The 13892-nt window shown below is 43.1% G+C and overlaps 1 protein-coding gene across 6 annotated transcripts in view; it reads left to right on the top strand.

Annotated features, from left to right (window-relative positions):
* Positions 1–11939: 11939 nt before the first annotated feature.
* Positions 11940–13892, top strand: part of LOC134354960 (ciliary microtubule-associated protein 2-like) — a 45283-nt gene continuing 43330 nt past the window's right edge. For 4 of the 6 annotated variants that reach the window (XM_063064508.1, XM_063064512.1, XM_063064513.1 and 1 more), the window contains exon 1: positions 11940–12483. In XM_063064508.1, the coding sequence (XP_062920578.1) occupies positions 12287–12483 (197 nt within the window). In that variant the 5' untranslated portion in view covers positions 11940–12286. Of the gene's footprint in view, positions 12484–13506; positions 13740–13892 lie in introns of those variants that run through there. The other 2 variants (XM_063064510.1, XM_063064511.1) reach the window with 2 other exon arrangements.

The following is a 13892-nucleotide window of genomic DNA, read 5'->3' as shown; positions in this document are numbered from 1 at the left end:
AAAAATCCCTTTTCCTAATCTTTCTGCTCTCTGTACGCAAACGTCCCGTATGCTGCTGCCCAGGTATGTGGGGTTTCCCAGTGACGTGACCGCAGTCAGATTCTTCCCGTTTACAGCTTTAACAATTAATCTACACCCGCCTGTGATATGTTGACAATTTAGATTTGGCTAAACAGGCGCAAGAGTCTCCTCTCTTACATGTGATTTATTCGCTTCTTTGAGATAGATTTAATGGTCCTTACTCACGGTGATAACTTTCGCTGATATTGCACCTTGGGTTACACGTCTCCGACGCAGATCAGTTTTCCAAATATCTTGCGTATTTCTTTACACATACGAGGCACTTTCGGCCCATTCAGTCTATGCCAGCTCACTGAATAATTCCATTGTCCCGAGGATTTTCCATGCAATCCAAAACCCCTTCATCCCATCAACTCTCACGCAAATAATTAATATACAGATAGATGGAAGATTCTACCACTCAGTTGCAGCCGCAGAGCCTGCCAACCCACATAGCTGTGGGAGATTTTAGGGACAGAATGTGCAAACTCCATACAACACATAGGTCCTATCTAACCAATCTTACAGAGTTTTCCTAGGAAATTACCAGTAAAGTTGATGAAGGCAAGGCAGTGAACGCTGACTACATGGACTTCAGCAGGATCCCACATCGGAGGTTGGTCAAAAAGGTTCAGTCGCTTGGCATTCAAAATGACGCAGTAAATTGGATTAGACATTGGCATCACTGGAGAAGCCAGAGAGTGGTAGTAGATGGTTTCCTCTCTGATTGGATGTTTGTGACTAGTGGCATGCTGGAGGAATCGGTGCTGGGTCCATTGCTGTTTGACATCTATATCAATGATCTGGATGATAATGTGGTAAACTAGATCAGCAAATTTGCCGATGACACCAAGTGCACAGTGAGGAAGGCTATCAAAGCTTGTAGAACAATCTGGACCAGCTGGACAAATCAGTCAAAAAGTGGCAGATGGAATTGAATGCAGACAGGTGTGAGCTCTTGCACTTTGGGAGGACCAACCGGGGTAGTACTAATGTGGTGAGCAGTGGGGTACTGAGGAGTGCAGTGAAACAAAGGGATCTGGGAATACAGATCCATAATTCCTTGTGAGTGGTGTCATAGGTAAAAAGTTTTGCAAAGAAAGCTTTTGGCATATTGGCCTTCGTAAATCAAAGTACTGAGTACAGGAGTTGGAATGTTATGCTAAAGTTGTATAACATGCTAGTGAGGCAAATTTTGGAGTATCGTGTGCAGTTTTGGGCACCTACCTACCAGGAAAGATGTAAATAAGATTGAAAGAGTGCAGAGAAAATTTACCAGGATGTTGCCTGGACTTGAGGACCTGAGTTATAGGGATAGGCTGAATAGGTTAGAGCTTTAGTCCCTACAGCATAGAAGAATGAGGGGAGATTTGATAGAGGTATACAAAATTATGAGGGGTATAGATAGGGTAAATGTAAGCAGGCTTTTTCAATTGAGATTGGGTGAGACTAGAACTAGAGATCATAGGTTAAGGGTGAAAGGTGAAATGTATAAAGAGAACATGAGGGAAATGTCTTCACTCAGAAGGTGGTGAGAGTGTGGAATGAGATGCCAGCAGAAGAGGTGGATGCGGGGTCAATTTCAAAGTTGAAGAGAAATTTGAATGGGTACATGGATGGGAGGGGTATGGGATGGGAGGGGTATGGAAGGCTATGGTCCACGTGCGGGTCAATGGGACTAGGCAGATTAATAGTTTGGCACAGACTAGATGGGCCAAAGGGCTGTTTCTGTGCTGTAGTGTCCTATGACTCTTATGACACAACAGGAGGCCAGGACTGAACCCAGTTACTGGAGTTGTGTGGTAGCAGCTCTACCTATTGTGCCACATTAGAGTTTTAATTGAGCAGTACAGGCCAGTAAGGGCCATTCAGCCCATCATGTAGCACCAACCTCCACAATCAATCTCATCCTTCCCTCCTACACAGTCTATAACCCTCCATTTTTCTTTTCATCCATGTGCCTACCTAAGAGTCTCTTCAATGTCCCCAAAGTATCTGCCTCTACCCACTCCACCCCCCCCAACAATGTATTCCAGGCACTCTACGCACTTTGTGTTTTAAAAAAAAACTACCCCTGACATCTCACCTATATTTTCCTTGACTCAATTCAAAAGGATATTCTCTGATATTAGCCACTGTTACCCTGGGAAAAGGGTAATGGCAGTCTACTCTTTCTATGGCTCTCATAATCTTGTACACCTCTCTCATGTAGCTTCTCATCCTCCGCTTCAAAGAGAAAACTCTTAACGCTCAATATTTCCTCAAAAAATATTTTCTGTCAATCTTCTTCATCCTTCCTGTAATGAAGGGACCAGAAATGAACACATTATTCCAAGACTGGTCTAACCAGTGTCTTGTGGTTCTGCAACATTACCTCACAGTTTTGAATGGAATCTCCCATCTAGCAAAGGCCAATACACCATATGAATCCTTAACAACCCTATCATCAAGCAAGGCAACTTTGAGGGATCTATGGACATGGACCCCAAAATTCAACTGTTCTTCCACATTGCTAAGAATCCTGCCATTAACCTTGTACTTTGTCTTCAAGTTTAACCTTCCGAAGTGTATTGTTTCACAATTTTCCAGATTGAACTCTATCTGCCACTTCTCAATCAATCTTGGCATCCTGTCAGTTTCCTGTTATAACCTAAGGCAACCTTTTACACTATCTACAACACCACCAACCTTTGTGTCATCTGCAAACTTACTAACCCAACCTTCCACATCCTCATCCAAGTCACTTATTAAAAATTCACAAAAAGAACAGATCCTTTCCTAACTCCACTAGTCACCAACCTCCATGCAGAATATGCTCCATCCCCTACCATCCTTTTCATTCTGTAGGATAGCCGATTCCAAATCCATGCATCCAAATTTCCATGGATCCATGCGTTCTGACTTTCTGGATGAACGTTTCATGAGAAACCTTGTCAAATGCCTTATTAAAGAAAATACTCCATAGTCAGCATAGTTTCCTCAATGGAAAATCTTGCCTGATAAATCTGTTGGAATTTTTGAAGAAATAACAAGCAGGATAGACAAAAGAGAATTGGTTGATGTTGTGTACTTGGGCTTTCAGAAGGCCTTGAAAGGTTGTCACACATGAGGCTACTAAACCAGCTACAAGCCCATGGTATTACAGTAAAGATTCTAGCATGGATAAAGTAGTGGCTGATTGGCAGGAGGCAAAGAGTGGGAGTAAAGGGAGCCTTTTCTGGCTGGCTGCTGGTGACTAGTGGTGTCCATAGGGGCCTGTGTTGGGACTGATTCTTTTTTGTTATATGTTAATGATTTGGATGATGGAATTGATGGCTTTGTTGCAAAGTTTGCAGATGATATGAAGATATGAAGAGGGGCAGGTAATTTTAAGGAAGTAGAGAGGCTATAGAAGGACTTAAACAGATTAGGAAAATGGGTGAAGAAATGGCAGATGTAATACAGTCCTGACAAAGGGTATCGGTCTGAAACGTCGACTGTACCTCTTCCTAGAGATGCTGCCTGGCCTGCTGTGTTCACCAGCAACTTTGATGTGTGTTGCTTGAATTTCCAGCATCTGCAGAATTCCTGTTGTTTGCAGATGTAATACAGTGTTGGTTTTGAACTTTGGTAGAAGAAATGAAAGGGTTGACTATTTTCTAAATGGAGGAAATACAAAAAACTGAGGTGCAAGGGGACTTGGAAGTCCTTGTGCAGGATTCCCGAAAGGTTAATTTGCAATTTGAGTCTATGGTAAGAAAGGTAAATGCAATGTTAGCATTCATTTCAAGAGGATGAGAATATAAAAGCATGGATGTAATATTGAGACTTCATAAAGCACTGGTGAGGCCTCACTTGGAGTATTGTGAGCAGGTTTGGGCTCTTTATCTTAGAAAGGATGTGTTGAAACTGGAGAGGGTTCAAAGGAGGTTCACAAAAATGATTCCAGGATTGAATGGCTTGTCATATGAAGAGCATTTGATGGCTCTGGGCCTGTATTCATTAGAATTCAGAAGAATGAGGGGTGACCTCATTGAAACCTACCGAGTGGTCAAAGGCCTTGATAGAGTGGATGTGGAGAGGATGTTTTCTATGGTCAGGGAGTCTAAGACCAGAGGACACAGCCTCAGAACAGAGGGGTGTCCCTTTAGAACAGAGATGATGAGGAATTTCTTCAGTCAGAGAGTAGTGAATCTGTGGAATTCTTTGCCACAGGCAGCTGTGGAAGGCAAGTCTTTATGTATATTTAAGGCAAAGGTTGATAGATTCTTGACTGGTCGGGGCATGGAGGGATATGGGGAGAAGGCAGGAGATCGTGGCTGAGAGGAATATATGGATTAGCCATCATGAAATGGCAAAGCAAATGCGACAGGCCAAATGGCCTAATTCTGGTCCTGTATCTTATTATCTTACTAGAATCCATATACATTATTTCCAATGCTCTACCTTCATCAATTTGTTTTGTCGCTTCCCTGAAAACATCAAACGGGCTTATGAGGCATAACCTTCCCCTCCCACAGTGACTATCCTTAACAAAGGAACAACATTTGCCACCTTTCAGATCTCTGGTGCTACTCCTGTGACCAGGGAGGATGCAAAGATCATCGGCAACACCCCAGCAATTTCTTCCCTCTCTCCTTGTAGTGCACTGAGTTATAACTCCTCTGGTCCTGGGGTCTTATCTAATCTAATGTTTTCAAAAGCTCCAACAATACCACTTTTTTTAACCTCAACATGCTCTAGTACATTAGCCTGTCTATGCTGGCCTCCCATTTGTGAAGGTCTCTCTCACTGGTGAATACTGAAGCAAAGTATTCATTAAAAATCGCCACTACCTCTTCCAACTCCAGGCACATGTTTCCTCCTTTATTCCTGATTGGTCCTACCCTCACTCTTCTCATACTTCTGTTCTTCATGTACATGAAGAACATCATGGGGTTTTGCTTAACCCTACTCACGAAGACCTTCTCATGTCCCCTCTAGCTCTCCAAAGTCCTTTCTTAAGCTCCTTCCTGGCTACCTTATAACTCTCAAGAGCTCTATCTGATTTTTACTTCCTAAATCTTAAATATGCTTCCTTCTTCCTCCGGACTAAATGTTCCACTCTCTTGTCAACCATGGTTCCTTCACCCTACCATGTCTAAGAGAGACAAACCTATCCAGAACTCCATGCATCCCTAAAAACCTTTCTACTGTACATTTGCCAGAGAATATCTGTTCCCAATTCATGCTCCCAAGTTCCTGCCTAGTACCATTGTAATGAGCCATCCCACAATTAAATACTCTCCTATTTGCTCCCATTTGCTCCTATTCTTGTTCATGGCTCTGCTGAAGGTGAAAAAGTTGTGGCCACTAACTCTGATATATTCATCCGCAGAGAGATCTGTCACCCAAATTGGTCATTTGTGAATAACGAATTATTATGCGCTGATAATTTTTTTCTCATTTTAAGATATTCTAGGAATGAGGCAACATTTGCTTTTTAAGTTTCTTATCATATAACAATCCATTATTAGAATCTAAGACAGAGAGAAATACAACACTCATTGTAAGGAATATTGCAGCAGCCTCCACAGTTGTGACTTTGTGAGAGTGTGACTCTGCCAGCTGATGTGAGTGTGCTGGACTCCATCTCAAACTAGTCTTTTCTGAACAGTCCCTGCTCTTTTTGAGATGTGGTGTTGCTGCCACTTCTGACAACTTGATTAGAGAGTATTAACTATAAGGAGAAGTCAGACAGCAAGATTGTGTGTGTGTGTGGGGTGGGGGGGGGAGACCTGGTAGAGGTTTATAAAATTATGAGAGGCATAGATAACGTGGATGGAGTCTCTTTCCCAGGGTAGAACAAAAGGGCACAGCTTTAAGGTGTAAGGGGGGAAGTTTAAGGGAGGTATCAAGGGCACCTTTTTTTTCACAAAGAGGGTAGCTGCGTGGAATGCACTGCCAAGGGTGATGGTGGAAGCATATATAATAGTGGTGTTCAAGAGACATTTAGACAGATATCTGGATATGAAGGACCTGCTTCTGTGCTGGTTGCTTAAGGCTGTTATAGCCAGTGGTGGTAATGGGGCAAGCTCCTACTACCTTCTGAATGCTTCCAATGGTGTGTGCCTTAAACAGCCTCTGACAACCAAGTCCAGCTCCTGGCCTTCATGTGTGGCTTAGCTACTGAGCCTGGTGGAACCATTTCTACTGACAGGAGAACGGGCAAAGGTGGGTTACTGGAACCTTAAAACCAGTTGCTTTGGGCAGATGGGGCTCATCAGCCGTGGTTGGCAGCTCATCTAGGAGAAGGAAAATTCTGATCTCAAACCTCCACTGCCTTGTGGCTATACCCACTCATAGGGAAGGCTTTGGGACTAAACCCTAAGGGAAAAACCCAGGGCTAGAGAGCCTAATACAGTCATACATTGAGTTCAATATTGGCTGGTAACTCTTGCGATGCTTCAGTACCAAACTATCGGTCTCTGCCATTCCTTTGGGTTCATCAGAAGAATGGAGGGGTGAGCTTGCTACATGGGCAACAGTTTGCTCTCCATATCGTACTGCCCAGGCTTGCGTATCTAGACTACTAGGACACAATATCCACGGTCAGCTCTGACCGACGGAGGCCTCAGACTCAGACTCAGTTTCTGGTCTGCACTGTTCTACGTTCCAAGTTCGAGCATGTGGTCAAAAAGAACACATCCCATCACAAAAAGAGCAAGGCCCCAGGCAAGATGCTGCATTGACTGAAATTCTAAAACTTGGCAGTGAAGAATTTCATTCACAAAACCACACCTCTTCTAGGAGGAGGAGATTTGACTACAAATCCCTTCTGTCTTCCATAGTAAATAGCTGTGTGCTTCTCAACTGTGGACCACATCATATCTTGAAAATCTTCTCAGCAAATTATCACATTGATGATGAAGCTTACCACCATCCTCAAATCAGCTACACAACTTGAAGTCAAATGAGTCAAAGGTTAAGAATTCTTGCCCTACCTGGGTACAAACACTCATTCTCACTCTCCAACAGAGACAACTGTGAGGAAGGTAAATGAGAAGCAATGTCCTTCTGTGCTTCACCATGTTGTGAAAGCCTCCACAGAATACAGGCTGTTCTGCTGGATGAAGAAATAAGCTATTTAGTTGGCCTAAGATGTTATAATCAGTGTCAAAAATGGTGCTAGCTAAAGAAAGCTGTCCACAAATATCTGGTGACCTCTTTGGTAAGAACTTTCCATTATCCAACCTCAGATGTTGTTGGACATTTAGAAACAGAGAAAACCTACAGCACAATATAGGTCCTTCGGCCCATAATGCTGTGCTGAACATGTACTTACTTTAGAAATTACCTGGAGTTGCCCATAGCCCTCCATTCTAAGAATCGCTTAAAACATCCTATTGTATCCGCCTCCACCACCGTTGCCGGCAGCCCATTCCATGCACTCACCACTCTCTGCGTAAAAACTTACCCCTTGCTTCCAAGTTCCTGCCTGATAGCTTCATATTTCCCCTTTCTCCAATTAAACACTTTCCTAACTTGCCTGTTCCTATCCCTCTCCAATGTCATGGTAAAGGAGATAGAACTGTGATCACTATCTACAAACTGCTCTCCCACTGAGAGATCTGACACCTGACCAGGTTCATTTCCCAATACCAGATCAAGTACAGCCTCTCCTCTTGTAGGCTTATCTACATATTATGTCAAGAAACCTTCCTGAACGCACCTAACAAACTCCACCCCATCCAAACCCCCTGCTCTAGGGAGATGCCAGTCAATATTGGGGAAATTAAAATTTCTGATCACGACAACCCTGTTATTATTGCACAATTCCAGAATCTATCTCCCTATCTGTTCCTCTATGTCCCTGTTACTATTGGTTAGTCTATAAAAAACACCCAGTAGAGTTATTGACCCCTTCCTGTTTCTAACTTCTACTCACAGAGACTCAGTAGACAATCTCTCCATGACTTCCTCCTTTTCTGCAGTCACACATTTACCCTCTACCTCACTCTATTCCTCTATTCACTGTCGCAAGGCACAGGCAGTGATCCCGAGATTACTACCTTTGAGGTCCTGCTTCTCAGCTTTTTTCCTAACTCCCTGTAGTCTGTTTTCCAGACCTCCCCTCTTTTCGTATCTATGCCATTGGTACCAATATGTACCATGACCTCTGGCTGTTCACCTTCCCACTTCAGTATATCATGGACGTGATCAGAAGCATCCCGGACCCTTGCATCTGGGAGTCAAACTACCATCCATGCGTCTTTCCTGCGTCCACAAAATCGCCTGTCTGCCCTCCTAACTATAAAGCCCCCTATCACTGCTGCCATCCTCTTCCTTTCCCTAACCTTCTGAGCCACAGGGCCGGACTCTGTGCCAGAAGCACGACCACTGTTGCTTCCCCCAGACAGGTCATTTCCTCCCCCCCCAGCAGTACTCAAACAGGAGTACTTATTGTTAAGGGGGACTGCCATTGGGGTGCTCTTTAGTATCTGACCCTTGCCCTTCTCTCTCCTGACTGCTACCCACTTATCTGTCTCCCGAAGCGCTGGTGTGACTATTTGCCTATAGCTCCTCTCTATCACCTCCTCACTTTCATTGAGCTGCATCTCCAGTTCCCTAACCCGGTTCCTAAGGAGCTGCAGCTCAATGCACCTGGCACAGATGTGGCTATCTGGGAGGCTGGGAGTCTCCCGGACATCCCACTTCTGACACCCAGTACTGAACATCGGCCTCACAGACATACTTCCTATTCCTATTCTTCACAAGTAGTTTACCTTGTCTCGACCCGTTATTGCCAAAGCCCCATTGAGCCAAAGCCCTCCTACTCTGACACCCGCTCTATAAAGCTGTCTTCTTTTTAAATACTTCCCGCCGGTCTAACTTGCTGAAGTCCACGCGTCTGCGCAGTCGTGCCTCGATTCAATGTGCTTTCTCTTTCCTGGTCTGCTGCCTGTCAGAATCTTCAGTGTGATTTACTGCTGTCAGGAAAGGAGCATCCATCATTCAGGACACCCAGTGTTTGGCCATGCCCTCTTTTTGATGCTGCCACCAGAGAGGGGGAGCAGGGGCCTGGGGAAGAAGCTGTCTTGAACCTTGAAGTGGAAAACCCTATTTCAATGTTCTAAACAGCTTCTTTCCCACTGCCATCAGTTCTTGAACCAACCTGAAAACCCTTAGCACCATCTCAGGCTATTTCTTTTTTTCTCTCTCTTTCAACTTGCACTTATGTCATTATGCTTATTTTGTTTATTTTTTCATGTAAATTACATATAATTTATGTTATATTTGTCATATTTTTAACCTACCATGCTGCTCCTATAAGCTAACTTTTATGGCGGCTATATCCTGTACGCCTATGACAATAAATTTGAACATTTCCTTGCCAAAATCTTTTATCAGAAATCTTCATTGTTAGGAGTTATGCATCCAAAAATATCTATACAATTTGAGGTGTGTTTGGGAACTATTATTAAGATGCTCTTTCACATTCCTTGGGGATGGGACATAACTTGCAAGAATGCAACATATCAAGTCTTTCTGGTCTAATAAGCATCAACATTCCACCTTGATTGTAAATGTGTCAGAGATTTACTTTTGGTACAATTTTCTGTGATTGATTCAGTCAATGTCAGAATCCATACTCTATTTTTTTAATTTCTAATTAAACATATATGCTTGATTAAATGAAAAAAAGCACAAAATCAAGACTAGTAGATATTTGGGCATGGTGGGAAAAATATTGGATATAAAGAGAGATTTAGAAATGAATTTTGCAATGCCTATACTATACTGAAAATAAAGGGTTGGAAGGAATTAGAAATAGTCCATGGAACAAAGTTACACGTCAAGTAATCTATATCTGCAACCTTTATCTAAAAATGATTGAAATGGAGAGAGCTGCAGCAAATAAAGAAGTTGTTAGGTTGTTTTTTTAAAAAAACAACAGAATTCTGTTAGCCCTGATGAAGGGTCTCGGCCTGAAATGTCGACTGTACCTCTTCCTAGAGATGCTGCCTGGCCTGCTGCGTTCACCAGCAACTTTGATGTGTGTTGCTAGAATTCTGCACAGATGAGACTGAGTAATATAGCAAGTTAATAAATACACAAATTTCACCAAATCACCAATATCATTTGCTATTACTTTATCTTTTGTTTACTTTTAAAGTGAGCTTCTGATAGAAAGAAGGCAAGACAGTGGCTATATTAGGAGTATGAGGAGATTTGATTTGTCACCTAAAACTCTTGAAAACCTCTACAGATGTACCACGGAGAGCATTCTGACTGGTGGTATTACTGTCTGGTTTGGGGGGTGGGGGGAGCAGGGGTTGGCTACTGTACAGGATTGAAGTAAGCTGCACGGCGTCCATCAATAAGGACCCCCCCTCCCCACCACCACCCAGGACACACCATCTTGTCATTGTTACTGTCAGGAAGGAGGTACAGAAGCCTGAAGGCACACACTCAACGATTCAAGAACAGCTTCATTCCCTCTGCCAATCCTATTTCTAAATGGACATTGAACCCATGACCACAGCCTCACTACTTTTTTTATATATTTCTGTCATTGCACTACTTAATTTAACTATTTAATATAGATATATATTACTGCAGTTCAGTTTTTTGTACGGTTATCATGTATTGCATTGTTCTGCTTCTGCAAAGTTAACAAGTTTCACAACATATACCAGAGGTATTAAACCTGATTCTGATTCTTATGGCTACAGTTTTTGGATTTGTACCATTCTCTGTAAACTCCAGAGGCTGTTATGTGTGAAAATTCCGGGAGACCAAGAGTTTCTGAGATGCTCAAATCACCCTGTCTGCCACCAACAATCATTCCACCTGTCAAAGTCACTTAGATCACATTACTTTCCCATTTTGATGTTTGGTCTGAGCAACAACTGAACCTCTTGGCCATGGCTGCACAATTTCATGCATTGAGATGCTGCCACATGATTGGCTGATTAGATATTTGCATCAATGAGCAGGTGTACCTAATAAATTGGCACTAGGTGTGGTCAAAGAAAGAGAATGGGTTTCTCGAATAGATCTGGATGTTGGGGCTGAAAGCAAAAGTGGACATGGTAAAGAGGATAATCACAGAAAATGCTGGTGATACTCGGCAGGCCAGCTCACTACCTGACATTAGAAGAGGCACTACAATTGTTCGAAGGTCCATCTGAACCAGAAGGATACAAACCAAGTTAGTTTTCAGCTGAAAACGGCTATTGAAGTGGAAACTTCTGTTGATTTTTGTCTGCATAATGTTCTGTAATGACAAGGCTGTGGAACACGTCCAACAGAAAAAGGAACACCCAACTCTGATATAGACTGGAAACACCACTGCTGGAGAATTCTCTACTGAGTGTGGAATCCTGTAATGTGCCCAGACCTTCCCCATTGAATTAATTACACGGGCAAAGCAGGCATTTAAAAAAAATTACATATGCAAATATCATTTCCCAGCCGCAGACCATCCCAGTTCGTTTTGCACATAATCGTGTCCTTTTAAAGTACTCTACCCAGGACTATGTTTGCAGCCAATTTGTACACCGCAAGTTCCGATAAATACCAACGTGATAATGACTCGATGATCAGCTCTGGGTCGCCGCGAAATAATTACTGGCTAGAAACCGGTCTTCCGCCAACATTGCCGTGAGATCCGCAGCGGAACCAGGCAATCTGATCGGAGGGACATCTCCGCTGATATTGCGGCACTAAAGCACCCATCTGGGCTCCCCCCTCCCACCCCTAGAATAGGACCAGAATCCACTACTTTCTAACCCGGAGATGAGGGAGCTGTCTACGGAGCAAGAGAAAAGGCAACATCGTTAAAATCCGTTTTTAGCGAGTTTAGGGTGTAACGGAACACACAATCCATTTTCATACATTGCTTAAAATGAGTTATATTGTTTAGGATTGAAAAACTAAATCAGAGAATGAGAAGACTAAGGAACGCCGTTATAAAATGCATGTTCAGCGGAAGAAAGATATTATAGTTGTAAAAAAAAAGTGTGCCCAGGTCTTCCGATTTACAATGGTCCGTGGATTCGCTCGATAACCAAAACAACATACTCAGTCTTCAGACCTTGTACAAACTTAATGGAAAGTTTGAACAGCAGTAAACTGGAGATGTCTTTTTCGCTTCCTTTGGATTACCACCTCTTTTGCCGGATAACACGATACCAGCTCACTGCCTGGCACTAGACGAAGCACTCTACTGTTGGTCATTCCTACCAGCTGCCCGTTTGTCACGATGCGCGCCGATAACGCGCGTTCCTGGTTGCCGGGAGACGTGGCGCAGGCTTGGCTCTTCAATGGCGGCCTGAATTTCCCCGGTTTCTCAGTACAGTTCAGTCACGCCTGGGAAAGTGCGCACATCCCGACGCGCGCCGGACACTCGATGGATGTGAAACAATTTCACGGAGCTCCTTTTGGTACTCAGAAAGCTAGGTGAGTGAGTGGGAGGCAAATGGACAAAAGAAAAGTACCGGAACTATTTTAGTTCTTATTTAATCTTGGCTAACAGATTGAAGTAAATCACGGGGGGCGGAGAGGTCACAGAACATACATGGAAAATGAAGCAACACACATCAAAGTTGCTGGTGAACGCAGCAGGCCAGGCTGCATCTCTAGGAAGAGGTACAGTCGACGTTTCAGGCCGAGAAAGGGTCCTGACGAAAGTTCACCAGCAACTTTGATGTGTGTTGCTTGAATTTCCAGCATCTGCAGAATTCTTGTTGTATACATGGAAAATGGTTGGGAACCTCATCAAGTCCTCACATAATGTGATCAAGTGGGGGAGGATCAGAGAGCCTCACTCACTCAAAATGGCCCACGTATTCAACATCTGATGTAAATTTATTGTCGAAGTACATATGTCGCCATGTACAACTTCGAGATTCATTTTCTTGTGGGCATTCATTCAGGTGCCTTGCCGTTCGGCGTGGGCGATCATGTCTCTCCATCCATCACGGTCCCTGACCCTCCGAATTGTAGTCGTTGCCTCCCCTGTTTCTAACCATGATGTTATTCCATCTATCATTTTCATTCTCTGTCAGCCTCTGCTTTTTCCTTCTAGCTTTCCAGTTGTAACTAAATGTTCTAATGTCTCTCTTCGCATGATGTGGCCAAAGAATTTTGATTGCTGTTTTCTGATTTTTTAAAGTAATGTACGTTTTGTTTTCGGTCTCTGTAGAACTTCTTCGTTGGTTATCCTGTCTGTATATGATATGCATAGCATTCTTCTGAGGAACCACATCTCTGCTGCACTGATTCTTTTTTCCATTGCATTTGTGATGGTCTATGACTTGCAGCCATACACCAATATAGGTAGAATGTAGCAGCTGAGAGCTCTAAGGCGGATGTCAATTGCTATTTTCTTGTTCATTAGGATGTTTCTCATTTCTGTAAATGCTGTTCTTGCCATTGCTATTCTCGCTTTTATGTCTGTTTCGCATTTGCCATCAGATGTTAACCATGATCCATTTCTTGTGGGCATTCATAGTACATACGAAGATACATAATAGAATCACCGGAAAACTGCACACAGGAAGACGGCAAACACTAATGTGCAACAGATGATAAAACTGTGCAAATCCAAAAACGCAAGAAAAAAAAACAAATGAGATGATAATAATGAATGAGCAATAAATATCGAGATCATGAGATGAAGAATCTTTAGGTTGTGGGAACAGTTCAGTGTCGGGGTGAGTGAAGTTATCCCTTTTGGTTCAAGAGCCTTGAGGATGAGTATTAACTCTTTTTGAACCTGGTGGTGTGGGTCCTGAGATTTCTGTACCTCCTTCCTGATTGTAGCAGCAAGAAGAGAAAATGGCTCCGATGTTGGGGGTCCTTGATAA

Source organism: Mobula hypostoma, chromosome 12, assembly GCF_963921235.1.
Source record: "Mobula hypostoma chromosome 12, sMobHyp1.1, whole genome shotgun sequence".
Taxonomy (NCBI): domain Eukaryota; kingdom Metazoa; phylum Chordata; class Chondrichthyes; order Myliobatiformes; family Myliobatidae; genus Mobula; species Mobula hypostoma.
This window is presented reverse-complemented; position numbering and strand designations above follow the sequence as displayed.